This window comes from Carettochelys insculpta, chromosome 1, assembly GCF_033958435.1.
Source record: "Carettochelys insculpta isolate YL-2023 chromosome 1, ASM3395843v1, whole genome shotgun sequence".
NCBI classification, from domain to species: Eukaryota; Metazoa; Chordata; order Testudines; family Carettochelyidae; genus Carettochelys; species Carettochelys insculpta.
The window spans coordinates 62,352,664-62,379,271 of NC_134137.1; the positions used below are offsets into that span (position 1 = coordinate 62,352,664).

General features: G+C 44.6%; 1 protein-coding gene across 5 annotated transcripts in view; it reads left to right on the forward strand.

The window, feature by feature from the left end:
• CAB39L (calcium binding protein 39 like) overlaps positions 1-22,367 on the forward strand; it is an 87,343-nt gene extending 64,976 nt beyond the window's left edge. For all 5 annotated transcript variants that reach the window (XM_074987760.1, XM_074987775.1, XM_074987750.1 and 2 more), the window contains exons 6-9: positions 6,744-6,803; positions 12,888-12,953; positions 13,668-13,811; positions 20,739-22,367. In XM_074987760.1, the coding sequence (XP_074843861.1) occupies positions 6,744-6,803; positions 12,888-12,953; positions 13,668-13,811; positions 20,739-20,918 (450 nt within the window). In that variant the 3' untranslated portion in view covers positions 20,919-22,367. The remainder of the gene's footprint in view (positions 1-6,743; positions 6,804-12,887; positions 12,954-13,667; positions 13,812-20,738) is intronic.
• Positions 22,368-26,608: the final 4,241 nt, after the last annotated feature.

Consider the following 26,608-nt stretch of genomic DNA (forward strand, 5'->3'; position numbering starts at 1 on the left):
TTAAGTACAACTTAAAAGAACTTCTTTCTAGGCTTTCAGTGCCCTTATTGCTAAATTTAAAATAATTGCTATGCCAAAACACTGGCGTGTTTTTGGAGTACCTTTTGCAAATTGGTTGGTACGTTAATCCGATCACAAAGTAGATCTGAATCATATGATCATTGTGATCAACCACAATGCAGCAGCAAAATTCAGGCAGCAAGCTACAGTCAAAAAATTAATTCAAGTTTTGTGGAATAATTTTGATTAATTAAAGGCATGAATTGTATTCATCTGTGCACAGACATTCTACAAACAGAGAAGGGGCAAGCCTCTTCCATACCTAAGAAGGCCCATGTAAGGGCCATATGTAACTGCTGTATCTGCTGTGCTTCCATATTCTTGGAGGAGCAGGGAGATTAGAGGGAGGTGAAATCCAGACTGTTCCCCTTCTCTGTACCATTCCATGGAGTGGGTGTGGCACACGGAAGAGGGAGACGGCAAGCCACACCACCTAAAGTGACATAGTAATGATTTTGAAATCCCTGAAGTACTGGATTGTTCAAGGAGAGATTCTGCCTCCATTACACAGAATATCTCCCAACGATCTCCATGGGGTGGCATGGCCACACATCACTTCTTACCATAGGCTGTGCTTGTGAACTAAATTGTGCCAATTACTTACTGATTCAGTGAACTGAGTGTTCACATTATGTGTGGAAATTTATCCTCACTAATTCCTTATGGACTGATGCTTCTGCTCAGATGAATAACACAAACCTAACCAGTAGAAAAGCCATCGCAGCATATCTGGAACAGCAGTAAAAACAGGCTGGAAGAGTGACTGACTGTCCAACACTGTCAGTGCAGCCTCTGTGATGGCATCAAGGTAGCAGACACTTGTGCAGAAAAATAATATCAATCGCACAGTAAAGCTGATTTTGTCAGTTTCAACCCAAACAAAATGCACTCGTAGCATTCCTGAGGTGATTAACATGGCTAAACACACAACGAAAAACAAAATGGCTGTTCTTTAGCTTGATCCTCCTGAACAAAAAAGGCCAACAGATATGTTAGGAGATTGTTCAGCTACTCCTGCTACCAAGGTCCATGCCCTAGGGGCTTTAACACACAGATTTTAGACACTGCAAAAGTGTAAATAAGGACAAACAAGAGGGACCACTTGAAGCATTTCTCCTCTGATTGACATCTCTGCCCCTTGGCTTCATATCAGCTCCTCATCAGATCATTACAGCACTGTGTGCTAATAAATTCCTGCCAGTCAGTGATTTCCTCCAGCTGACTTTGCCAAAGTCCCTCTCCTAAACCATTCTGACATATAATCTCCGGCAGCTTTTTGGCTTTGCAGTGTCTGTTGTGGGCTCTGATAGCAACATTAGGAAGACTCTAACTGGAAAGCAACATCATCTTGATCAGTTTTGTTTGAGACCTTCCAAAATAAGGTTGTCCATGGGCTGTGACGTACATGGCATCTAGGACCACCATGCCCATGAAATGGTCGTGAAGTAAGAAATGCTCTGTTTTACCATGCTGCCTGTTCTCTGCTTAGAGAGACAAAGCAGGTCAGGAAGTATCTTTTATTGGGCAAGTTTCTGTTGGTGAGAAGGACGAGTTTTGAAGTTACACAGAGGTCTTCATCCGGTCTGGATTTGCACTGTTCACCGATAGCCAATGTACTCTTAAAAAAAAAAAATGTTGGTTGACAAGTAATTCAGAGATTAGTCTTCAAAATATTTAGCCATCTCACAAGGATGGAGAGCTTGCTGGGGTGTTAAAGTGTGCAAGAGAATACTTGAGTCGGTGTAGGCCTATTTAAAAAAAAAAAAAGGGGGCGGAGCATAGATCCAGCAATATCCTGTAGGAGTCCAGCTACAAGTTTGCAATGCCAGTTTAATATATTCTGAGAGAAATATAAGAATCCCTAAGGAGGGCACCAGGTTCTTCAATCACATCTTCCACCCCCATAATTGAGGGTTCCATGTTCTCATTTCTTCCGCTGCTTTGTTCACAAAAGGTTCCCTTTGTTCCTACCTCTTTAATAGCAATACAATCTTCTTTTTTTTTTTTTAAGTGACTGATTGCATAACTGTTGTTTCCTGTCCCAGCAATGTGGTCATGGAGTTGATGCCAGTGTACGCAACAAAGTGTCTTTGAGCTGTATTAGGAGCTGAAGACTGCTTGGCTCCATTGGGTAACCATTGGATGCATGTAACTTGAAAACATTTACAGTACACCCTGACTGGATGGAAGATGTCACATGCATCTGTACTGATCATGGAGTCCTAGGAATGCAGTACAGAGATGCAGCAAACTTTAACTGATGACTCTGTAAACTTGTAATTCATGAAAATGGTGTAGACTGGTAAAAATAGTTACCCTGCGATTACACATCTATGTCTAGTTAGCCTGTGACCACACATCTATGTTTATATGTGCTCTGTACATTGTGAGCGGACAGGTTGTTGTTATTCCACACTCTCTTGCCGAGTCTGGACAGAGTTGTGGCCGCTTTTCCGTTCCTCCTATTTAGCTCAGTGTCCAACGACAGGGTGTCAGTGATGGTGGACCCGAGGTAAACGAACTCGTGGACGACCTCTAACGTATAGTTGTCAATGCTGATTGATGGGGATTCAGCAACATCCTGACCGAGTACGTTTTGTTGTCTTTAGGCTTATGGTAAGCCCAAAGTCCTTGCACGCTTTGGAGAACTGATCCAGCAGTTTTTGAAGCTGGTCTTCTGTGTGAGACACTACAGCAGCATCGTCTGCGAACAGCATGTCTCTGATGAGGACTTCTCGCACCTTAGACTTAGCTTTCAGCCTTTCTCTGGTATTTGTAGGTGGTAAATCCCAGCTTCTAATTTCATGTAGTATTTCTGCTTTCATTTTTTTTTAAATTATCTGGCTACTGTGGTTCAGGGGAAAAGCTTGAAAACATGACTTGATGGCACTGTAAGGGCTCCAAAGGCAACCAAAAAGAAGCCCAAATCTATTTTTAGAAAGCCTCTTGATCTTTTAAACTAATTTCATGATTTTGTAGGAGTCTGACTTGTGATTTTTGAATGCTTGCGGGGCATAGCAATACTGAGAAATTGGAGAGGTAGGCCAAGGGGGGAGAGGCTGGAGAGCAACAGGTTGGATCAAACAAGACTGAATCACTTCAGACCTTTTATTTACATGTCCCACTCACAAAAAGACGGGTGTGATTGGGTTTTACTCCCCTCGCCTCCTGTTAAATGCTCTAATGAGGAGGAGGCTGAGGTGGCCCAAATGCAAGATGGAGAATTAAATATTCTGGTCTGTGGCTGGTGCTCAGGTCTAGATGTGGGACTGTATGCTGTGACCTGCAGTCTCCACAGGCCATATCTCTGTATTAAAGAGGATGTTGACTGCAATATGCTTTACAGTCACATAGACGTTATATAAAATAATGTTCCTTGCAACAGCTACTGTAGGCCTTCAGCAAAATTTATTTGTCCATGAAGTTTAACATATAGGAATAGTTGGGTTATTCTCTGTAAAAATCCCCTAAAGCTGGGGAAAATCTTTGCAATGAGAGAGTCTTCTAAATATAGAGACAACTCTGTTTTTCTTTCTCCTATCGGTAGGTTTTTGCTGTCATAGAAACAACTTTTTTTTTTTTCTTCTTGGAAAAGCTAATTAGAAGCACAATGAAAGACGCCTTGGCTATAATTAGAAGAAAGTCTAAGAGAGAGTTCAACTTACCAGTGCAAATCACATCCAAAAACCTGGTCTTAATTTTTCTTGTCATCCTTGAAATATTGAGTGGAGTAATGATTTGCTTAATAGGAGTGGCCTCTTGTTCCTAAGTTGGTTGGTGAAGTCAGGTTTCCAGTACGAACAAGTTCTAATAATGAATAAAGAAGATTTGATGTTGCTAACCGTCTTTGTTATCACCAGCTAAATATGATACTGGAACTATTCTATAAATATAGAGAATTCCAGCAACATAATTTTACAAAGGTGAACACATGACTTAAGTTTTTAGGGGTCAGTGCCCTATTTTTGTATTCAAAGAGGTGTTGTCTTTTGGTCAGGCCTGGGGATGGGAATGAGATTTCCTTGGTTTTATTTCCAGCTCTGCCATTAATGTGTGGTGTGAGACAGTTATGTCCTTTGCAGAGTGATCAGGCTTTAGGAAAGGAAAAATGTGGGTGGAGCTGATTACCAATCTCCTTTTCTCTCAACCACAAAACAGTGCATGGGACAAAGCACTTTGGAGCTGTGTTAAGGGCTGCAGACTGTTGGACTAGGTCATGTATAACCAGTGGCTCTATGTAGCTCATGGACCTACCAACTGAGAGTCTGACAGGATTTAAAAATAGGATTACATGTCTGTATGAACAGCAGCATCTGCAGACATGTGAAGTAGATGAAAACAAACTATAAGGAATGTAAAACCTTCATGACTCAGAGTATGTATCAGCTGCTAACGGTCTGAAGTTAGGAAAAACTTTTCCTCTGTGAGCAGGTTATGCCATAATTATCCATTATGGGTTTTAGTTTTTTGACCCCTTCTGAAGCATCAGGTATTGGCTAGTGTCGGAGACTTGGCAATCGTCTAGATAAGCATTGATTAATCTTGGTTTCACTCTGTTATATTGAAATAGCAACATGTGAGGTGAAAGCGTAGGAATTGTAAAATATGTTGCTGTCTTGATGTCTAAGACTGTAAAAACAAGCACTGTAGTTTTCATTCAGTGGATTACTGCAGCTGTTGATCTGGGTTTTGCCACCCCCTTGTTGGGTTGTATAATGTAGCTACATGGCAGTCTGGTTTAGAGAAGAAAGCCTTGTCTGTCCCAGGATCCAGAGAAGGGCTTAATTAAATTTGCATTAATATCAAAGGATATTTATAGTAAGGAAATATTGGAATTTTTGATTATATTAAGACGTACTTTTTAATTAAATTCAGCCAGGTGTAGGGCATACGGGGATTGAGCTGCTGAGTAATGCAAGGGCAACAGGGGAAGTGGACTTGTATTTAGAGACACAATCTGCCATGGGGATACCAGGAGCAGCTGGGAGATGGGAAGCATGCTGGTAAAAGGTTGCTGTGCCTCTGTCTTATGATTTTTCTGTGAATATAAACAAAGCTAATTTTTGAACTATATGCAGTTTGTTAGACTCAATGAAAAATGCTGTGCTTGGTTGCTATGTTCCCCGCATATGAAGCAGGCTGATGTCCACTCAGCTAATTAATCTGAATTCATCACAGGCCTGCTGAATAAAAGAATATATTAACTGCATAGTATACTGGTTTTTATAGCAACCATGTCTGAGGACTACTTCTTCTCCCTTCAAAATAGCTGCTAAATACTAAACCTTTCGATATAATTAATTGAAAATCAAATTACAAACTGAAGAACCATCAGATTAAATACAGTTTTTGCAGCTATTGAGAACCATGGTTGCACCTGCTTCAACTTCTGACAGTGAGTAACAAAACCATTAAGAGGCAGATCTTTTAAAGGTACAGGGCCTGATTCAAAGCCCTTCCTGTTCAAATCAGGAGAAAGGCTTCAGAGCCTGGCTTTTATTGCATTTCAGTGCAATACCTTGAAGAAAGCAATAGGACAAAAAAATTCAAATTTTGGTGCTTCATGTTAATCACATAAATAAGTGGCCTGATTTTCAGAGGTGCCGGATACTGCAGCTGCCGTTGACTTCAACAGGAAAAAAGGTGCTCAGCCTGTGTGGAAATCAGGCCACTTTTACTTTTTTCTTTAGGTGTCTAAATATGGATTTTAGGTGGATAACTTTTAGGCATCCAAATTTGAAAACACTGCCTTAGGTCAACTTACTACATGGAGATGTTGGTTCTCTTCACACACTTATTGTACACATATGGAAAGTAAATATGCTGAAGGTAATTGAGTTACACTGTTCAAAACTGCCTGAGATGAGGGTCCAGTACTGTCATCTCCCGGGGGCCAGAGGGCTGCCCTTACATATTGAGCCAAAGAGATGTTTAGCAACATAAACTCTTAATGGAATCTATGGTCCTGGTCCTCAATTCCAAATAGGAATTGTGCTGGTTAAATTCTGTCAGGTTCATACTTCTGTTTCACATAGAAACTTATTTTTAAATATATATAACCTCAATAATTAGTAGTAATTGTTTCTGCTGTGATCAATTAATTTAAATTGCCTGTTTGCCTCTATAAACACTCTGCAGTTGATCAGCTTGGTCATCACTTAACAGCTGCAGAAAGACAGGACAGTCGAGCATCTCTAGGACTCTTTAGGTTTTGTGGGTCCCATGTGGACTTCCCATAACAGTCTGGCTGGCCCTGCACTGTACGCTTTTAGAAAATATCTTTTCAGGAGACAAGGTGAAATAACTCCCAATTTACAATGGGCATCTTAAAAATTAGTGTATGCACATGTGCCCACAGACCATGTGCTGAGTGCAAAAAAAAAAAAAAACACCTACCAATATACATGTTGGAGTGTTTTTTTGTTTTTATTCAGCGAACTAGTAAACATGAATCAGCAACTGGTATTAAATGATGGACTGTCATTCTTCTACCTGTTTTTTTATTGAGGTAATGATGGAAATTACTGTAAAGAAGAGCTGCTTTTTAAAGTGTTCTCCAACTCATTAGAAGTGGACATTAAAGGGATGAACAAACTAGGGGGCAGGAAGGGGGGGAAAGGGTGGCTGAGTTTCCAAATGCTTCAGGTAGAGAGAGTTAACTTTTCCCTGGTTTTCTTTCCCAGGACTTGCTAACAAGACACAAATCGTTGGTAGCAGATTTCCTAGAACAAAATTATGATACAGTAAGTACGAATACTTTCCAGCATCTATGGTTTCATATATGTTCTTGCAGACCTTACTGTGAGGAATCCAGCCTCACTTGGATCTGAACTGGAGACCTTTGGCAGGGGCATTTTGGCAACATTCAGAGAAAAACATAAATGGATCTTCTTGATTCATTGTGCCAACTGTAGCTGTTTGTTCAACAGAGCTCATCCGTTTCTCAGACAAGGGATCCAATCTGGACAGCAGCAGCATGACTTCAGGGAAGGTGTCTGTGCTTCAAGCCAATTAGCTCATAGTATTCTGTTCTGTGCATGAAAAACAAGCACATGTGCCCCATCTAAAACTTTTATGTAGAACCAAGAATTGCAGGCTCTCAGCCAAAATAATTAGTTTTACCAAGGGAGAATTCTCCTTAGCCAGCCATAGAAATAATGCTTATATTCTGTTTCCAGGCCTCCAGATTGCTAGTACCACTCCTCATCAAAAGCAAATCTAATTTGGAATGATGAGCAGTGGAAGGAGACAACCTGTTCTCATCTCATTGCACACAAGATAACTACATTAACACTAATGGGAGCTACATGTGTGTGGGCAGATATCAGACCAATATTGTTAAATATTTAACTTTTGCTACAGTTTGTCACCTAGACAATGCTAGGGGGTGGCCATTCGTGTGCTAGGCTACTGCTCCACTGTGAGATAAATTTGAATTTAAGGCAGTTATTACCATGGACTTTCTTCACTGTGAATACCATTAGCTCGATACAGGGAGCACTAATATCGGTATAATATCATCGGTACCTACTGGGTGTAGCATCAAGTTCGGATTTAAAAGTTCAGATGAAGTCCAGTGTGGAAGTGCTGCATATTAAAATCGAATTTATTGCCCTCCAGGGGTGTCCAGTATATGTCCCACAGTGCTCCGCTCTGGCCGCTGCTCTCCAGGGCTACGTCTACACGTGAAGCCAACATCGAAATAGCTTATTTCGATGTAGCACGTCTACACGTCCTCCAGGGCTGGCAACGTCGACGTTCAACTTCGACGTTGCGCGGCACCACATCGAAATAGGCGCTGCGAGGGTACGTCTACACGCCAGAGTAGCACACGTCGAAATAAGGGTGCCAGGCACAGCTGCAGACAGGGTCACAGGGCGGACTCAACAGCAAGCCGCTCCCTTAAAGGGCCCCTCCCAGACACAGTTGCACTAAACAACACAAGATACACAGAGCCTACAACTGGTTGCAGACCCTGTGCCTGCAGCATGGATCCCCAGCTGCCGCAGCAGCAGCCAGAAGCCCTGGGCTAAGGGCTGCTGCCCACGGTGACCATAGAGCCCCGCAGGGGCTGGAGAGAGAGCATCTCTCAACCCCCCAGCTGATGGCTGCCATGGAGGACCCAGCAATTTCGACGTTGCGGGACGCGGATCGTCTACACGGTCCCTACTTCGACGTTGAACGTCGAAGTAGGGCACTATTCCGATCCCCTCATGAGGTTAGTGACTTCAACGTCTCACCGCCTAACGTCGAAGTTAACTTCGAAATAGCGCCCGACGCATGTAGCCGCGACGGGCGCTATTTCGAAGTTAGTGCCGCTACTTCGAAGTAGCGTGCACGTGTAGACACAGCTCAGGTGTGCAGGAATTAGATAGCGGGAAGACTTCAAATCAGAACTAGGAAGCCTGTGGCTGTGGGGTCATGTTTATATCAGAGCCTGAGAAGTGTCTTTCTTCCTTTGCTATCAGGGTGTCAGCACATCTACCCATTACAAATAGCTGCTGCAGGGAGTTCATGGTTCTGTCTCTACACTTGGTATTTTTTTCTGTGCTGCCTGGCTCCAGCTACTGCCCCACCATGCCCCGTGGCAGCAAGGCTGTTGTGGGGGTCGTGCTTGCATAAGAGGCCAAGAAACTTCTTGGTGGTTTACATTTTTGTGTGCTCCCCCTACTTCCCCCACAGGCACCACGCAGTTGGGGTCTTTCCCGCACTCAACCACATCAGGTGGCTAGCCCCCAAGTCCATAAAAGGATGTGCCTGCCATTCGGTGCTGACCATGCTGCCAGGCAGCACCATGTCCTGGCATGCGTGTGGGTAAGGCACTAAAGTCATGAAAGATTTTCATGGGTTTGCACCCATCCTGTGAGGAAGTGTTCCCCCAGCAGCTAACATTTTCATGGGCTTGCAGCCATCCAGTGGGACTGCTTAAACTGGCCCCCAACCAAAGGTATTTTTGGAGCCTTTCTGCTGCCAGGGAGAAGTCTCCCCACAACAGCTAAGATTTTTGGGGTGTTGCTGCTGCTGGGGGGAATTCTCCCCCAGTAGCTAAGATTTTCGGGGCAGCTAAGAATTTTGGGGCCTTTCTGCCGCCTGGGGTAATGTCCCCCAGTGGCTACTAATTGCAGGGGTTTGCAGGAGCCCGATGGGACTACTTCAGCTGCCCCCCACTGATACCCTCCCTGCCACAACAAGGGCCCAGGGGGCTAGCTGCTGCCTGGGAGAAGTTTACCCAGTGGCTCAGATTTTTGGGGCCTTTCCGCTGCCAGGGGGAATGGTGCAAGTGGCCCTTGAGCCACGGACCCCTCACTCCACAGACAAAAAAGATTTTTGGGGATCATGTCAACTGGACATTCAACCTCCCAAATTCCAACCCGCCCCAAAATGGCAGTGCAATTTGGAGCACCCCCATCCCTTATGTTGGAAATGCCTTTTGTAGCGGAGAGAGAAGACAAATCTTTTTTCCTGTCCTTTTCTATCTTTTTTCTTCTAACTTTGGACCCCTTCATGCAGGGAAGAGTGGATGGAGGGCCAGCTGAGAATAGACTGTGCACAGAAGCTGTATGATGGCCTGGGAAGCCAAGACTCTCCCTCCAGCAACATTTTTTTTCCAAAAATTTTCCTGTCTACTTTTTCTTCAAGATTTTTGTTTTCCCTTTGTTATTTTCAGGGATCTGATGCAGTTGCTGGGGGGAGGGGCAGGAGGAGAGTCAGTGGATAGCCAGCTGAGAAGACACACCTGATAATTTTTATAAAATCTGTCCTAAATCAGTTACAGACACACTTTTAAAAAGCAATTGCGTTATAGAGGAAAGATTCCTGTGCATTTGGTGATCTTTGTTGATGCACTAGTTTTCCTTCCTTCCACCTGGAAAAAAGGATGTTCTCTTACTATGGGAAGAGAATGAGGGCAATGCAATGTGGCAAGATGTAGAAGACCAGCAGAAATACCCAGAATGCTATGGGGATGAGGGAACTGTGGGATAGGTTCCCACAATGCACAACTGCAACAGTCAATGTTTGCCGATTTTTGAGTGTGGCAGTAATAAGTTGACTGTGAGGAGCATGTAGGGAAGTGAGGATAGTCAAATTCAAATTTATGAAATCCAGGCTGTGTCTACACGTGCCCCAAACTTCGAAATGGCCATGCAAATGGCCATTTCGAAGTTTACTAATGAAGCGCTGAAATGTATATTCAGCGCTTCATTAGCACACGGGCGGCAGCCGCGCTTCGAAATTGACGCGCCTTGCCGCCGCGCGGCGCGTCCAGACGGGGCTCCTTTTTGAAAGGAAGCCACCTACTTCGAAGTCCCCTTTATTCCCATGAGCTCATGGGAATAAGGGGACTTCGAAGTAGGCAGCATCCTTTCGAAACGGAGCCCCGTCTGGACACGCCGCGCGGCGGCAAGGCGCGTCAATTTCGAAGCGCGGCTGCCGCCCGCGTGCTAATGAAGCGCTGAATATGCATTTCAGCGCTTCATTAGTAAACTTCGAAATGGCCATTTGCATGGCCATTTCGAAGTTTGGGGCACATGTAGACACAGCCCCAGTGTTACAAAATTGATATTAGTAAATTCATATTTCTCGCGGTGTAGACGTAGCTCCAGTAATACTTAATGAAAAGAGAACAAGAGTTACTGGAACTTTATAGAAGTGTTTATTGGAAATTTATATTTGTGTAAATCCTAAGAGATTAAAATGTGAATTCACCTGTTATCACCTGAAGAAAATTATTCTATTTGTGAATTGTCATTTCATTTTAAAGAATCTCTGAAAAATCAAGCATAGGTTAGAAATAGATTCCATTGGAGTCAGCTGAAATTGGGCTGTCATGGCAAGTGGAATTTGACTGAAGTTGTCGTGTTATGTTAGATGTTCTTTATTTCATTGTCAAAAAGAAAAGAGAGGCCAAAGAGGATTTATTTAATCATAGCTGTCCAGAAGGCTAAATGAAGACTTCAGGCTTGCAGGCTGATGAGTTACAAATGCAGCATGATTCAGACAATTTTCATCTTACTCTGTATTAGCCAGATTTTCTAAGGTACGGTACATTTTATCACCATACGCTGGCTGCTAAGGTGTTTTAGTGCCACGTTGGACTTCCATCGTATGGCATAGTCTGACTACTTTTCCCTCCCACTGTAACACTTTGTATAACATGTTGAATCTCTCACCTAATTCATAATCTTTTCAGTGCTGATTATCTGTTTGTAAATCACCATGCCCATCTGTGGTGCTGTCCATGTACAAAGAACAAGACCTGCAAAATGTCTAGCACAAGAGATCATAGAATCCTAGGGCTGGAAAGGACCTCAGGAGGTCATCGAGTCTAGCTCCCTGCCCCAAGCAGGACTAACCCCAACTAATTATCCCAGCCATCACTGTGTCAAGCTGGGACTTAACCTCTAGGGATGGAGATTCCACTACCACCCTAGGTATTGCCTTCCAGTGCTTCACCACCCTCCTGGTGAAGTAGTTTTTATGCTTATAAGAAGCACACAGGATCTTTTTGGAGGGATAAGGCAAGAATCGCTCGCCCACCCACCCACCCTCTGCTCTGATGTTGACAAGACAAGAAGAGGAACCCAACCTTGTGGTGGTGCACGCATCCTTTTATAGCTTTTAGTCCATAGTCCTGGTTCTGTCCCATTGCCCCACGTACAATGAGTCACCAGTCAATGGCAGATGTGTTTGACCCTTTCCCAGTGCCCCAGGTTTCTGTATGACTCATCACCTACAGATGGGACTTAAATCTTCCTGTCTGAGTGGGTCACTGCTGTAGAGTCCAATTCTCATTGTTCTTCAGCCACCAAGTCTTTGCTGTCCAGACAGGCGGGCTCCAGAGGCTAACTCTAAGTATTCCCATTCACCCTTCCAGATGCATCTCACGCACACCCATCCTCACACAGACAGAGCACAAGGTTTGCAGGCTAATATGGAAGAGCATATCCATCAAAACGGAGTCTTAAGTACCATATGGAGTTAGACACAAAGTGGTACGAAGCGCCTATTCGTAGATAAACAGGAAAATACAAAGATACATAGTAATGCCAAGGTTCTATTAAAATATACCTATCTATTTAGGGTTGCTACAATCTAAAGTGCTACAGGATTGCTTTTTTGTTTTGTGAAGATACAGGATAACACAGCAACCTTTCTGTGGTAAGAGATGGTGCTGAGCAACCGTCAACTCCCACTAACTCAGTGGGACTTTGAAAGTCCTCAGAACCTAGTGAGGCAACAGGAACTGTAACATATGAAGAGGAAGCATTATAAACATGGCATGATTTCATTATGCTGCCGCATGCTGTGTTTGCAATGCCTTCATTTTGATCTTTCCACCTCCAAGGTATAGGGAATAATAAATGACAAGGAGAACAACTGAAGTGAAACAAAATGGAAAATTGGCAAGTTTAGGTGCACACATGTAAACCCACTTAAAAATGTCACGCTCAACAACCAGACTTGCATCATCCTTCTCTGTCTTTCCAGGGACATATGTGCCACTCTGCTTGTATAACCCTATGTGCGTACAACAGCTCAGACAATCTGGTTACTAATGTTGTACGTGTGTGCTGTGTTTTGGCAGCAAATGCATAATCTTAAATAAGATGATGGCATAAGGTGAGAATCACAAGGACTCTTAAGCTCCTCTTTCTTTGGTGCATTCACATGCGCATGCAAACATGGATTGGGTATTGCTAATCAGTGGTCAGTGTGGGCTAAGCTCTAATATTATAAAGAGGTGGCAGAGAGCTAGGCGCCAGTACAGGGAGACTGGGGGAAGGAAGAGCGCATATGTCTACATTAGTCTTTTCTTGTTCCCTTAGATCTTTGAGGATTATGAAAAACTGCTTCATTCTGAGAATTATGTCACAAAGAGACAATCTTTAAAGGTAATGTAAAGTTCCAAAACACCTTTCCTTTAATAGTCATAATATGCTCAGAATATTACCCTGCCTGTCAGTGACCTTTATACCTTTTTTAAATTGTCAAAAAAAATTCTTTTTAATCTAGTGCTTGGGAAAATCAGGTGATATTGTCATGTCGCTGCCTTGGGGTTAGCATTGAAAAGTTCAAGTTCCTGAGTTCCCACGGCAAAGCCAGGAGTGATTTCTCTAAAATAAGTGTTTATCCTTTTTTCACTGTCCCTGAGTACTGAACAATGAAGGGAATGAGTTTGGCAGGTGCATTTTGGTTCCCATTTATCCATGGCACTGTAGCACCAAGCAGTTGGGTCTAATCTGCAGTCGTCTCCTGACTAGAACAGGAGAGCGTGGTGCATGTAGAGCTAGAGGGGAATTAGCAGACCAGTGTGGTATGGTTATACTTGGTTTTGTTTTATCTGGCTCAAGACAACCGTGACTATATGCATTAAACTGATCTCCATCTCTGCAACATTTGGATGATCTGTTCTGTCGGGAAATTCTCACATGAACAGCAAATTCGCCTCAGTTGTTTTAAAGGTCCTCCATTTTTGAAGCCACAGCTATCTGAGATAAGACTATGTTGAAACCTGTGGGGGTGAAGATAAAAGTGTGGTGCTTTCATCTGAATCGTAAATTCTGTGGTGAGTCACAAAGCCTTCACTTTTGTATATGTTCCCATAGCTGCTGGGTGAACTGATTCTGGACCGGCACAACTTTGCCATCATGACAAAATACATCAGCAAGCCAGAGAACCTAAAGCTAATGATGAATCTGCTGCGAGATAAAAGCCCCAACATTCAGTTTGAGGCATTCCATGTGTTCAAGGTAACTCAGTGTGGCCTTCGGAGGGGAAGGAACATCTTTCACTATGGGAGGGAGGAGAACTTAGACAAGTGCGGGCTCTTACAAACCTTTTCAAACGTTTGGAACTGTTTTACTGGTCAGTTTCTCCCTGACCACCAGTCATCGTCACTTGTTTGCCCTCTCTAGGTGATGTCTAAGGCAGGATTGTTTCCTCGTGAGCTGAGGGGGCTGTTACAGGAATGTGTTATTACTGAGAGGTGACAGATCAATTGCTGCAAGCTAACCGCTTGCTTCAGTCCGTGATTCCCCTCAACCTCCTGAGAGCACGTCGTGACAGACGGATATCACGTTGGCTCTCTGGGCGAGACAGAAGCAAGTGGGGAGCTCTTATGTCAGAGGTTTGCCGTTGAGAAGTTTGAGATGGGCATATGCTTAGTCCTCCCGTTTCTGGCTCTGTTTTGAACTGATCACTAACACAGCCGTACAGAATTGTCATAAAAATATGATCCGTACATGCACATGCTTTCTTTTGTCATGATTTTGATTATTTTTTAAAATTTTATTTCTCCATCAAGAAAGCTTTTTGCCCCAAGCAAGAAGATGACTAGAATTATTATTATGCAGACTGACCTGTAATTCAAAATTAACTCATGAATATGTGAGGATGAACTTCCACAGTCTGAACAGAATAATCTGCAGAGATGAGGGATAAAGCCCCGGGGGGTGGGAGGAAGGCCTTTTCTGGAGGATGTTTATAAAACTGGCAGCGCTGCGCAAATGGCAAGTGTCAAAAATTACATGACCCTTGATTCAATAAGGCTTTTCTGGGCTTTTTGATTCTGCTGCTTCTGTTGTGCAAAAAAAAATCTGTCAGAAGGCATTCGCATCTCCAGCAAGTGGCTTGAAAGCTGGTATGGTTGCTCCATACAATCTTTATTTTATGAAGAGTAGTCACAGGGCTTCCCACAATATTTACCAGCATAATAAGCCTCAGTGGTGCATTTAATTGCATAAGCCTCATTGATGTATTCTTGACATTCAAACTACAGTGAGCAGCTTCTGCTCTCACTCCTTATCGTGAGGTATGCAACTCCAAGATAAGCTGGAGAGAGTAAATCCCAAATACTTGCCATCTTTAAGACATCAATTGTCAGGAGAAGGAAGGGGGGAAAAAAAAAAAAGGATTGGTCTCGGCTGGCTACTTTTTCATATTTACCAGCAGTCACGTTCTTGTGCATGGAACGTCTATGCACAAAGCGCAGTGCCTGGATTAATTCCTAAGAGCACTACTACGTATCGCAGGGGTGGAAGCCTTTTTTGGGTCGGGGGCCACTGACCCACCTGAAAAATCATTTGATGGTCACACACAAGTGAGAAGCAAAAGGGGTGGAAAAAGCCACCCCTCTCTGATGTGGCTCCCAGTTGAAACACCTCACTTCCCTAATGCTCCAGCCCCATGGGGGTGGGTGGCTGGGTAGGGGGAGAACCAAGGTTCAGGGCTTCCCCCAGCCAGATTAACTCTTCTGGGAACCCAGGGCTAATAGATGGGCTCTAGGTGAGGGTAAAAAAGAGAGGTTCAGTGTGCAGGAGGGGTCTGGGAGGGGCTGTGCAGGACGTGCACAGTCTGGGTGGGATGAGGGGTGCGGGGACGGAGGGAGGGAGGGCTGTGCATGGGAGTGTGTGTGTGCAGGAGCAGGCTTGGGATGGAGAGGACCTGAGTGGGAGAGGGGTTGCAGGAGGAGGCTGGGGATGCGGAGGTGGGGGAGCAGGCTGGGCGTGGGGCATGCTTACTCGGCACAGCTCCCCAGGAGCACACGTGCCTCCATGCCCGCCTACCTGCTCCCAGCACTGCCCCCTACCAATCCCAGTGGCCTTGATTCTGGCCAGTGTTTGTAGCAGGGGAGAAGCCTCCAGGTGAGCAGTTCCCTGCACTGCAGTGAGGGAGCGGGCACAGCAGCATACAGAGCCACTTCCTCTCCCCACCAGGCAGAGCCCCCAGGATGGATCCAGCCCCGGCTTGCCTGGCTCTTGGCTCTCCCTCTACCACACCCACAGCCGGGAGCCAGTGATCATACTTAAGCCTCATGGGGGGCCGTGGGCCTGGAGTACCAGTGCGGGCTCCCTGCTGCAGTGGGGGGCCAAGCTCCAAGCCATTCTGATCGGATCCAGGCAAGCTGCAGCTGGATCCCACCTGTGGGCCATAAGTTTCCCACCCCAGATCTGTTGCTTCAGATCCCTCTTCAGCACCCAGACCGGTTCTGCTGGGCAGTTAAGAGAAGTTGATTTTATTTTGGCTGAAGTAGAAATGAGATGACCTGGAGAAATCTGTAATCATCCAGCTAAGTTGTAGCTGTCTAGGTAACCATGCGATATTGTTACTGTCACCCCAGTGTCCATCTTCCTTTCGTTGCTCACATCGGCATATCCCGTTCGTAGGTTGTTCAGTGCACAGGTTGTCTCTACCCATGTACCGTGTGCAGCACCAAACACAATAGGGCCCTGATCCTGAGTGGGATTTTTGGCACCATGTAAAACAATAGTAAAGGATAATGCACCCCACAGTGATGTCACTGGGCCAAATTCTTCCCTCAGTTACATGAATCCAACTCCCACCAGATTCGTCCCTTTTTACCATAATGGCTGATGGCAGCAGTTAGACGTGAATGAAATATGCTTAATATTTTTTCCCATGGGAGTTGTACCATGTAATTCAGAGCGGAATCTCACCCAGTGGAAGTTGCACAAAGAGCAGAATGTAACCCACAGTTACCGCAAAAGCTCCCTCTCTAGTCTGCAGCAAGGCTCTCCCTGGGTTATTGTACCTCCTTGTTCCACATGACTGGAATGACTATAGAATATGCATGAGAGAAGGACCCTGAGCATTTTGTCCTGGGAATTTATTAACAAAGGAAAAATCTGCTGATGGCTGGGGGGGAGAACCAATCAAGGAAATCTCTAAGTGTGGAAGTGGATGTGCGCTTCGTGGAAAATCAACTCCTGCCTTGTGCCAGTTCCCTTTCTGGCCGGTGAAAGGCAGTGATTTGCCTTGCTGCTCTAGGGTGGAGAGTTTCAGGCCTTATTCTCCTGCTGGTTGTTCTAGCTTTTATGCTGGTGTAATGGAGGACATGGAGTCAGGGTCCCAGTCTGTTTCACAACACTTAAAACTGTGCCTGAAAGTATCCAGTTAGTCCTGTATTAAATTACCACAGACTGCCAATACTGACTTGAAATAGAGGTTTGCCAAGTGGCTGATACTTAGTGCTGACTGCAAGCTGCCAAAAGATCTGAGTTTAAATTACCTGACTTGGATGTTTTTGCAGCTAGGCGCATTTGAAATGGCGGTGGGGGGAGTGCTTATTTTGTAAGTATCCAAATTCCGGCTCTCCCATGCCCCAGCTGACCCTGAAGAAGGCATATGACTCTCAGCTCTTTGAGGCAGTCTGATTATTGAGGGCTTGAGGTTGCAATATTTTAACTGGAACCATGAGCATCTACAATTCTAACTATTTTAGGGTATATTTTGATGGCAATTAAAAATGCAGTTTAACTCTTCAAGTGCTGACAACAGTTTTACTCATCCAGAGCATTCTACCCAGAGGTACTGAAGATAAGAAGTAAGTTTTCGTTTTCAGTACTTCCTTGTGTATAACTGGTCCTTCACTGATATGACCTCCTCATACCTGCTCCCACCCTTACGCCTGCTTTTGCAAAATGAAACTTAACTTCCACCATACACACCCAGTCGCCTGCTCATGGCCACCTGAAAGCCTTGCATTTAGATAGTCCCCCAGGAAATTAGCATGTATCTTAAGCACCTTCCTACCCGTGCAGCTTTCCCCCCCGCCCTCGATTCCAGCAGGGGAAGCAGTATCTAGTTTGAAGTCTGAACAATAAAAGGGTCTTTCTGAATACTCACATTTTCTTCTAGCAGATATATTCACTACCATTATTGGTCCATCCTCATACATGATTTCTGCTTTTTGTTCACTTACCAGCAATCTGAAGTCAAGCACTCGGCTATATATTGCACACAACACACATGAACATATAGGATAGTAGCAGCGGCTCTTGGCTATCCTATTAAACAATGAGATTATTTTGTGAGCTCATCCCTCAGTGGTGGTTTAGTGTAACATTCTTCTGCAGTAGATGTAGTAAGTTTTTTATTATTTAAATCTAAAAATAGAATGAGTTAGTGTTTTGACCTTAGCTTCATATTTCCCTTCTCTTTCATGCCCATCACAAAGCTGTCTCCTGCTGCTCACTCTGCAAACAGTTCTGCAGAACTTGACAATACGGATGGTTTCAGCTCAGCATGGGGCAGAAACCACATTTGTGTTGCAATACCCACTGTTACTTCTGAGCTCTATAGACCTGATTGTTCTTCAGTCTGGGGGAGAATATTGCAGATGTAACTTTGTGAGCATTCATGCATTTCCAGCTAGGGAGTAATCCTCCTGCAATGCATGTAGGAAAGTCATGGGACTGGTGTCGCCTGTGGTGTAGATGGGTCAATTGGCCTGTTCACGTATGAAGTTAGGCATGCTGGATTTGGTCGATAATCTCTAGCCTTTTGAAAGTAGGTCAGAGGTTGCCATGAATTATTCTCATCAAGATCCTGACACATTGAGTAGGCCTGGCCTCCAAGCTTTAAAAAAAAAAAAATAGCATGTCCAAAAGATTCTTACTGACCACACCATGAGACATTGAAAATCAGACCATTTTAGTCTCTTCATTGATAGTGCAGCACTGGAATTGTGAGAATCAAGATCAAGCACTTTCTGAAGTGGCTTGCAAGAATATGGAATGCACAGTGTATCCATTTTGATGGATAACGCTGATTAATACCAGCCAGCTAGAGGACAACAGTTCCTTTTCATGGCACCTTTTGAGTTCTGACATTTTGTTTTCATTCCATGTTGGAATGAAAACAAAACTTGTCAAACATTTTTACAAAGTGGAGCTGTCTTAAAGGGTAGCATTAGCAGGAGACCTTTTTTAAAAAGTAAACCACATCCTGGATCTAGCCTCAAGCTTTAAGGGCTCTTCGTTGTGGACATGTATAAAATTTCTTTGTAGTATAGATCAAACCTTTCTAGTCCAGCACCCTGGGTACTGACCAGTGCCAAACCAGAGAATGTGCTGAAGCATAGGAGGTCAACATTGTCTAGCAGCATTACCCACACTTTCACTGCTTACTGTGCTCATAGAAGACATTTAGGGTAAATTGGAGGAAAACAATGGCACTGAGAGCCAGGACTGGTGGCTGTAAACAGAACTTCTGAAAATGCCAGATATTGCAAGTATATTTGTATTGTGCTCTCACAGACAATTCTTTAATTATCTAAACTGGGGAAAGAGCATACAATTTGTATGAGAGGGTTATTTGTAATGAAAGGTATGTTGGTTTTTAATTGTCAAAGCAGAGGCTGAACAAACTAGCTGTACACCTCTCAGCACACTCACAGGGGCTCTGAGCTGACTACCTCTCGGATCACAGAAGGTATTCCTAATAACCGAGGCTTCTTTTTGAGAACTTGAAGCATCTGGGAAGGAGGTTGCCATTTAGAATGGTTGCTCTAAAGGGGTGATGGTGAACTCTTGCACTAAGCCAGTTGCCATTGCTTGTAAACATCTAGAGGTCACCAGGAATTAAAAGAGCAAAATGACTACAAAACTTCCAAACAAAGGGCCCAATGGTTGAAAATTGGCCTACTGTGGATGCAAATCACCTTCGCAAGGGCTGGGACGTAGACTGGGCTTACAGCTGCTTGGGCATCAGTACAGGCTTCAGTTCCTCCTTGTTGTTGCACCTACTTTTGAAGGATGAAACAGATGTAAGCAGGAAACGCCTGAAGAGCCAAACTAGCGAGGAGTCAAGAGGCGTGTGTCTAGAGTGAGGGAGTGCTACAAAGGAAAGAGCTCAGACTTTCACCTGAGCATGATACATACGCAGTTCACTACCCTCCCAGTGGCTTGGACTTGGTGCTTGTGGAAGTGGGGTATGCTATCCCTCTGCTCTGCCTCACTACTGTGTCATTGCAAGCTGAGCAATCAGGTTGACATATAGGTGGATCTTGCTGTTATAAACTTGCACTCTCACAGTGCTCACTGGAATGGGTGAGGGAGGGCAAAGTGGCAGATGTGACCTGTGTTCACAAACCAGCACAAAGCGGCATGGACTAATTTTAGCCCATTTCAGTTTAATATGGAAATTGTATGACCAATGCTAGCCTTGCCTGTTCTCTCAGTAATTGTGATTGGAGACATTTCATGTGTAGGGCTGAATGTGTGGAGGGATCAGGGATTTATAGCCAACTTTCAACACTAGGCTTTTCAACTGCACCCTTTATCAATGGAAAAAAAAACAGATTAAGGAAGAGTGATAACAAGGTCAAGGGTCACTTCACTTCCATCTGCTAATGAGCAAGATCATGTGACACTAGGAGAAAGGGATAGATTTTCTTACTAGTGCTGGCCTCAGTGCCACTAATGGCCAAGAAGCTGTTGGCTCTTCCCAGCTAATGTGTGGCTACTGCAATCTGTTCCTAGGGCCTTTTTGCAGCTCCTAAGGCATTGGTGCTTGCAGCAATGGAAGGGTCATGGCTAGACTTCATGGCATGGGCACTTAATCCCCAGCTGGCAGGTAACCATGGGAGCTGTAGTCAGCTGTCTTACTTTAAACTAGGATCTTAGGGGCAACTATAAAGTACACTAGGCCTGAGGTCAGTGTAGAACTGGCCACAAGATCGGGTAGCTACAACCAACAGTTATGCAGCCTCTTTCCTCTCCCCCTCACTGGGTACCACACTCAGTGAATACAGGGCAGGTACCAGAAAAACTGGCCTTCAGCATTCAGTTGACTCAAAGAATAATGTAGGGCAGTGGCATGACTCTGATTGTTCGTCCTTTTCTTTCTGTCTGTCTGTGGTTGTGTTTGCATGTTAGGTATTCGTGGCCAGTCCAAACAAAACACAGCCGATCGTGGAAATTCTATTGAAGAACCAACCCAAGCTCATTGAGTTTCTGAGCAATTTCCAGAAGGAGAGGACGGATGATGAGCAGTTCACCGACGAGAAGAACTACTTGATTAAACAGATCCGAGACTTGAAAAAACCTACATCATGAAGAGCTCCCTTCGTTTCCCATCATTGGCATTAGATCATAACGTGTTCAGTTCCTCCCCCATATCATTTAAAAACGCAACAGCACTTCAGAAGTGCCTGGTTTAGTTTTTTTCATTCTTCACATAGATGTCAGGAATATAAACGTCTTACATGGAAACTTAAAAAAAAAAAAAAAAAAAAGTCTAGAATAATATATTCTTTCTAATCAGGTCTGTGATTATTTATGTCAGTTAAGGCACTCTGTATTAGAAGCTGGTAACGCAGATTTTCATCTGTGCGCTCAAGAGGGAAGGAACCTTTATCTTCACTTATCAGCAACCTTGAGCTCTCAGTAAGTGTGCCAAGTAGGAGCTTTGACTGTATTTCTCTCTTTTGCACTTCTGCATTTTTTTTTTTTTTAGTCCTGCATGCACAGGAGACCTGTGAGAGGGTGCTGGATGACTGACGTTTCAGAACTTACGTAGTGGATTTGTTAGGTAAAGCAGTGAGAAGTAGATTTTTAAAAATAAGGCTCACGTGTTCACATTAGTTTTAGGCTCACTCATTGCTGCAGTCTTTTAGATTTCACTCAAGCTCAGGGGTCTCCCGCAAGTTTGGCCAATGGTACCTGGGAAGCAGGCTGAGACTGGGTGGGCAGCCAGCACCCACTGCCTCCCATTTTGCAGCCTGGGTTGCCCCAAGCCCTGACCTTGTGATAAAACTGGGGACACCCTTGCTCCACTGGGAATGAGATCATGTACTGCTTAGCTCCCTTTCAGAAGTGCATCCTGGCTAAGCGCAGAGAGGCATCAATAAAGACATGTTCCTGCTTCCATTGAAACAAGTGGGGAATTTTTCTGTTGACTTTAGTGGAAACAGAATTGGGCCTCATTCAGAACTTCAGGGTTCAGTCCTGGAGCTTGCATCTCCCACTGGCTTTGGTATCAGTGGGAGCACTCAGGACTTCACAGATGTGAGCCCTAAGCGGAGTCGTAAGGGAAGCCTGGCATCTGTGATACAAGCCTGAAGTGCCAATATCGTACCTGTGCCATGGCTGGAAACCACCTTGTCAATTCTGTAGCAGTTCAGTTTCTGCTCCTTCCTTCTTCCCTGTGCAAGGAACATCATGGACAAAATATTCAAACCAGGGGACCTAAATCAGATTCCTGAATTCTTATTTCAGCAGCTAAATAGAAGTGGCCTAACTCAGAACTGCTGAGCAACCCCAGCTCCCACTGAGTGAATGGAAGGTGTGGACATTTAGCCCCTCTGAAAGTCAAGATGCTTCTTTAGAAGCTTGAATGAGGTTTAGGAGTGTGACGCTGGGCTCGTAGGTTTGCCGTACGTGATTAGCATATTCCATTTTATTTGTTCAGATGTGAATTCAGTCTCTGCTAGACACTGAAAGTTGCTGAAGAGGAAATTGTTGCACTGTGATTTAAGATAAATAAAGCGTTGGGTCCAAAAAGTTGCCCAGGTATTCTTGCCACTTTTTTTCTTCTCTAGGAAATAGGCACTGTGATTCTGTGTATTTTATTTGGAGGAGTTTGAGAGTGGAGAGAGAGGGTCTTGCAGTATTTCTTCCATTAGCTTAAATTTTGGGTTTTTTCTGTTTGTTGAATAAGATATTAAGTTGTCCAGCTATAACTGCCTAGCAAACACTTCAGTGAAAGGATAGAAATCAGGTGAGATTTTTGTCCTTGAAACTGCCACGTATTAGGGAATTAAGAGTGTAATTTGTATGCTTTAGAAAAAGGGTGAAACCAAATAGGGAATCAACGTGTGGGTTACTTTTAGGATGTCAGGCATAGACCAAAATGTATATCTTAGCAGTGTGAAGTGATAAAACTATATTTACAAATTATTAAAGGCATGGTTACTAATTGTGCTTTTTAATCACTGTTTATTTCCTTCCCTTGGTCCACTCCCCCTTCTCAAAAATGCTTCCACGTAGAATCTTTTCATTTTTGCATTCTCTCCCCCAGCCCCCGCCAACGCCACCACATCTGGCACAGATGGCGGAGGACAGATGATCACTTTCTTCAGACCCAATGGGCGTTGCAGACATCCTATTTGTAGCCTTCACTGGCAGGGCACCTGATGATCCCAGGCTGCAATCCACTTTGGCTTTCCTCTGATCCTCAGTGCCATGCTACATGGTTGTCACTGACAATCTGTGCGTTTCACCATGGGTAAGGGAGCATCTCTCAAGCAGTGCAGGGTTTTTCTGTGTAAAAGCTTCAGGTATTCACTAAAGTGTCTGAGCTGCTGAAATGTGGAGAATCTCCAGCAAGGTGCTGAAATCAATGCAAGTTGGGTGTGCAGTGTCCCCGAACGTGCTCAGAGCCTTGTAGGAGAGGCCTGTATCAGGGGCTGCATTTAGCACACAGGCAATGTAGGGCCTCAGCCCTCAGAGGCATGTGGTAACATCAGAATCTCTGCTTTCATCTACAAAAAGTGTTGTATGCTCCTGTGTGTGATGTGGGCTAGGTGGATTAGATGTAGGGATGCCTTCTTCCAGCTGCCCGCAGCCCAAATGGCTTCATACATCTCGGGCTTTGTCTACGCTGCCAATTGAAGGACAAAAAATTGTTGTTCAAGGGTGCTTAAAAAAGCTCTTCAGCCCCCACCCCAGAAAGAAGTTTTGCCACTGCAAGCGGTAGTGTGACAGGCTCCTGGGTGGCAGCACAAACCTGGATCGTAGAGGGTGGGAATATTTTTTGTTGGCAAAAGTTCTGATGAGCATTGGTGCTTGAACGAGGTGCGCTTGGCAGCCCTTGGCCGGAAGTGGTCCCCAACCTGTACAGAGTTTGCAGGTTGATTCAGTGGCTTCCAGCACCCCTGCCAACAAACAGCATTTACACGCCCAGACTGCATCATTGAGACAAAGCCTGAGGGACTTGTTAATGCTAAAACCCACTGCTCCAAGGGGTCCCAGCAGAGGACTCTGCGTGGACAGAGGATCTGTCTGTTCTCCCTCACTGGCTCTGGTAGGGGAAGAGGGGACCATGCAGAGAGTCCCATGCCCACATCAGGTTAAATGGAGCTGAGTCATCACAGTCCTCCTGATTGTACCATGGCACCCCAAAGAGCGGAGAGGCCCAAGTCTGCTTCCGAAAAGTGATGCTGAGGAGTCTAGAAGTCAGCTCGTTTAACAGTGGCCACTGCCACCACAAGCAGAAGTGAGACCACAAAGAAGGCCCATGCACTGCTACGCCTAGAATTTCAGATTTTTCAGGGGGCCCTGTACATAACAGCATCTATCCACCTCCTGTCTGTCTCCTCTCTGTTTGTTGTACCTCAGGCTGGCTCAGTATTTGCAGTCTAATGTGAAGTTTTTTCCAGCAGACCTGAGGGCAATTCAACATCTTCCTCAGAGCGTAAGAAAACACCAGAAATGATGGTGATTAAATTAAGCTAGTGGAGCCCTTTAAGGTCCATAATATTTCACAGCGGGCTGGGACTCGCAGCTCTAAGAAGCTGAAAGATGGAGGTCTCTGATCCATAGGGGAGTAGAGAGACACTTTTCAATTTCCTTTAGTTCTTCAAACAGGGTTCCTCCTATTTTGCCTCACAGAGCTCCTGACGAGAAATTGCAGTTTCTCTGAGACACTAAAATTAATATCAGCGTGTACCCAAGAGACAATTTATCAATGAGAAAGGTGAAAAGGACACTTGGTGGGAGAAGGAGAAAACAAACATGAGAGAGAGCTAAGCTGCAGCATTCAGATTCCAAACCCCACCCGAGGGTCAAGGGATATTTGGAGATGGAGATTTGGTTTGTGGCAACTTACAAAAATACCATGCCTAGGAACATTCTTTGATACAGAAGAGTGCCCAGAACATACAAACTGGCCCATATAGCTGAGTTTTTAGACAGTTTTTATTAAAATATGAAGAATATGACTAAACCAGGCCACAGTCCTTCCTGTGCAATGAAGAATGATCATCCATCCATTCCCTGCCCACTTCAACAGATGAGGAAAGAGTTTGATGCAGGACTTTGCCTCGCTAATGATGGAATTTGGCAAGCTGTGCTTCTATGTGAGTATTACAGTAATAATTCATCTCAGTAGTTTTTTTGCCCTCTGTTCTAGTGCATTTGTGAAGCATTCATAGTCCTAGTATCTGCTTGTCTCATACAGTAATTAAAAAGAATCTTTCATTCTTCCATGAGAGACAAGCCCCCTAACTCCATGTGCCTTTAGTAATTTCAAAAGTCAGCTTCAGATCTTTGTTACCCATCAGAATGATGTTTCTCTGGGGTGGAATCCTAGCTCCCTGGAAATATAAGGCTAAACTTGCATAGAATTAGTGGGACTAGGATTTCATCCCTAATCTACTTCTGAGAGCACTTGAATGACAGCCAACTATTTATTACTGAACACTTATTTTTACAGTAGCACCTAGTGATAGCAGTTGAGCACCAGGCCACATACTCCCATACAAACATCTTATCAGAGCCGGGGTCCCATGGGTTTACAGTTTGATCAAACAAGGGGACAAAGTGGGAGAGTAACCATGAAGACGAAAAGGGTGGTGCCCCTTTCACCATCTCACAGCAGCTCCGTGGAAGCCAGGATATGGAACTTGTAGTGGGCTGGACTGCACCACCTCCTAAATATTCAGGCTGGCAATTCAACCTCAATCAGACGGGAAGGCTGCTGTCCATTGGCAGAGCCAGTCCACTCTGGAGTCAATGAGAAGTAGATAGGAGGGGGAAAATTGCAAAAAGCTGATGACTTAAGCATGTGTATCTGTTTGTATATACAAGGTTGATGTACCCTGGGGAATGCTCCTGGCTCATTGCTTGGCTACACAGCTGAACACATTTCACAGAGCCAGGGCTTCTCATTTCTGCTTTCCTCCTGGAGTTGACAGGGGGTGAGGGTGAGTCCCCCTCTTCTTACCCTTTCCACTGCCCACACCAGGCAGGGACAGACACAAACCTGAAGGACAGTGAGTTGGCTCCTGTATCTCCAGTATCCCAGTCTGGCCCTGTACTTTGTCAAGAGCCCGGCTGCCTCCATCAGCACATAGGCTCTGAAGCTGCTTCTGTTCCAGTCGACGTGGGGCTTGTCATTGGGGGTGCTGGCAACATGATCAGACCTCCAGCAGCACCCCAGAGTTACAAACTGAGTGGTCAACTACATGCCCCTTGGAACAAAAAGTATGCAATCGGGCAGCAGGAGAGACCAAAAAATAAAAGTGCACATATGGTATAGTGCTGGGTTAAGCGTGAGCTACTGAAGGAAAATTTTGAGAGAAATGTGACAAGGTGAGGAAGCAGCTTCTGTGCTAGTTTTATTTAAACTGAGCTACTTTACAAGCACTGGTTTTCTTTGGCATAGTAATGTTTCAAAGCTGCAGTCTGTCCCCCACTGGAACCATTTGAAGGAACAACCCGAACATTTTGTTCAGCTATGAACATGTCAGAGTTGCGGATGACCTCCATTCCCACGAGGCTTGTCCCATGGAGGTTCTACTGGAGTTTCCAAGTGCTGTAGTGTTTCCCTAGGGACAGCAGGTGGTCCATGCCACATACACAAGAGGGATTTTTGGTGAAACGCTGCTGCTGTGCACAACATGACAAGAGACAGCCTGGCTAAATACCAAGGGTTTCTGCTGTAGGTTAGGTTCAGCCATGACTGGGAAAGCTAGACACCTGTTGTGCCCATCTCACGTTACCAGTGGCAGGTGGCTCTTGTAGGC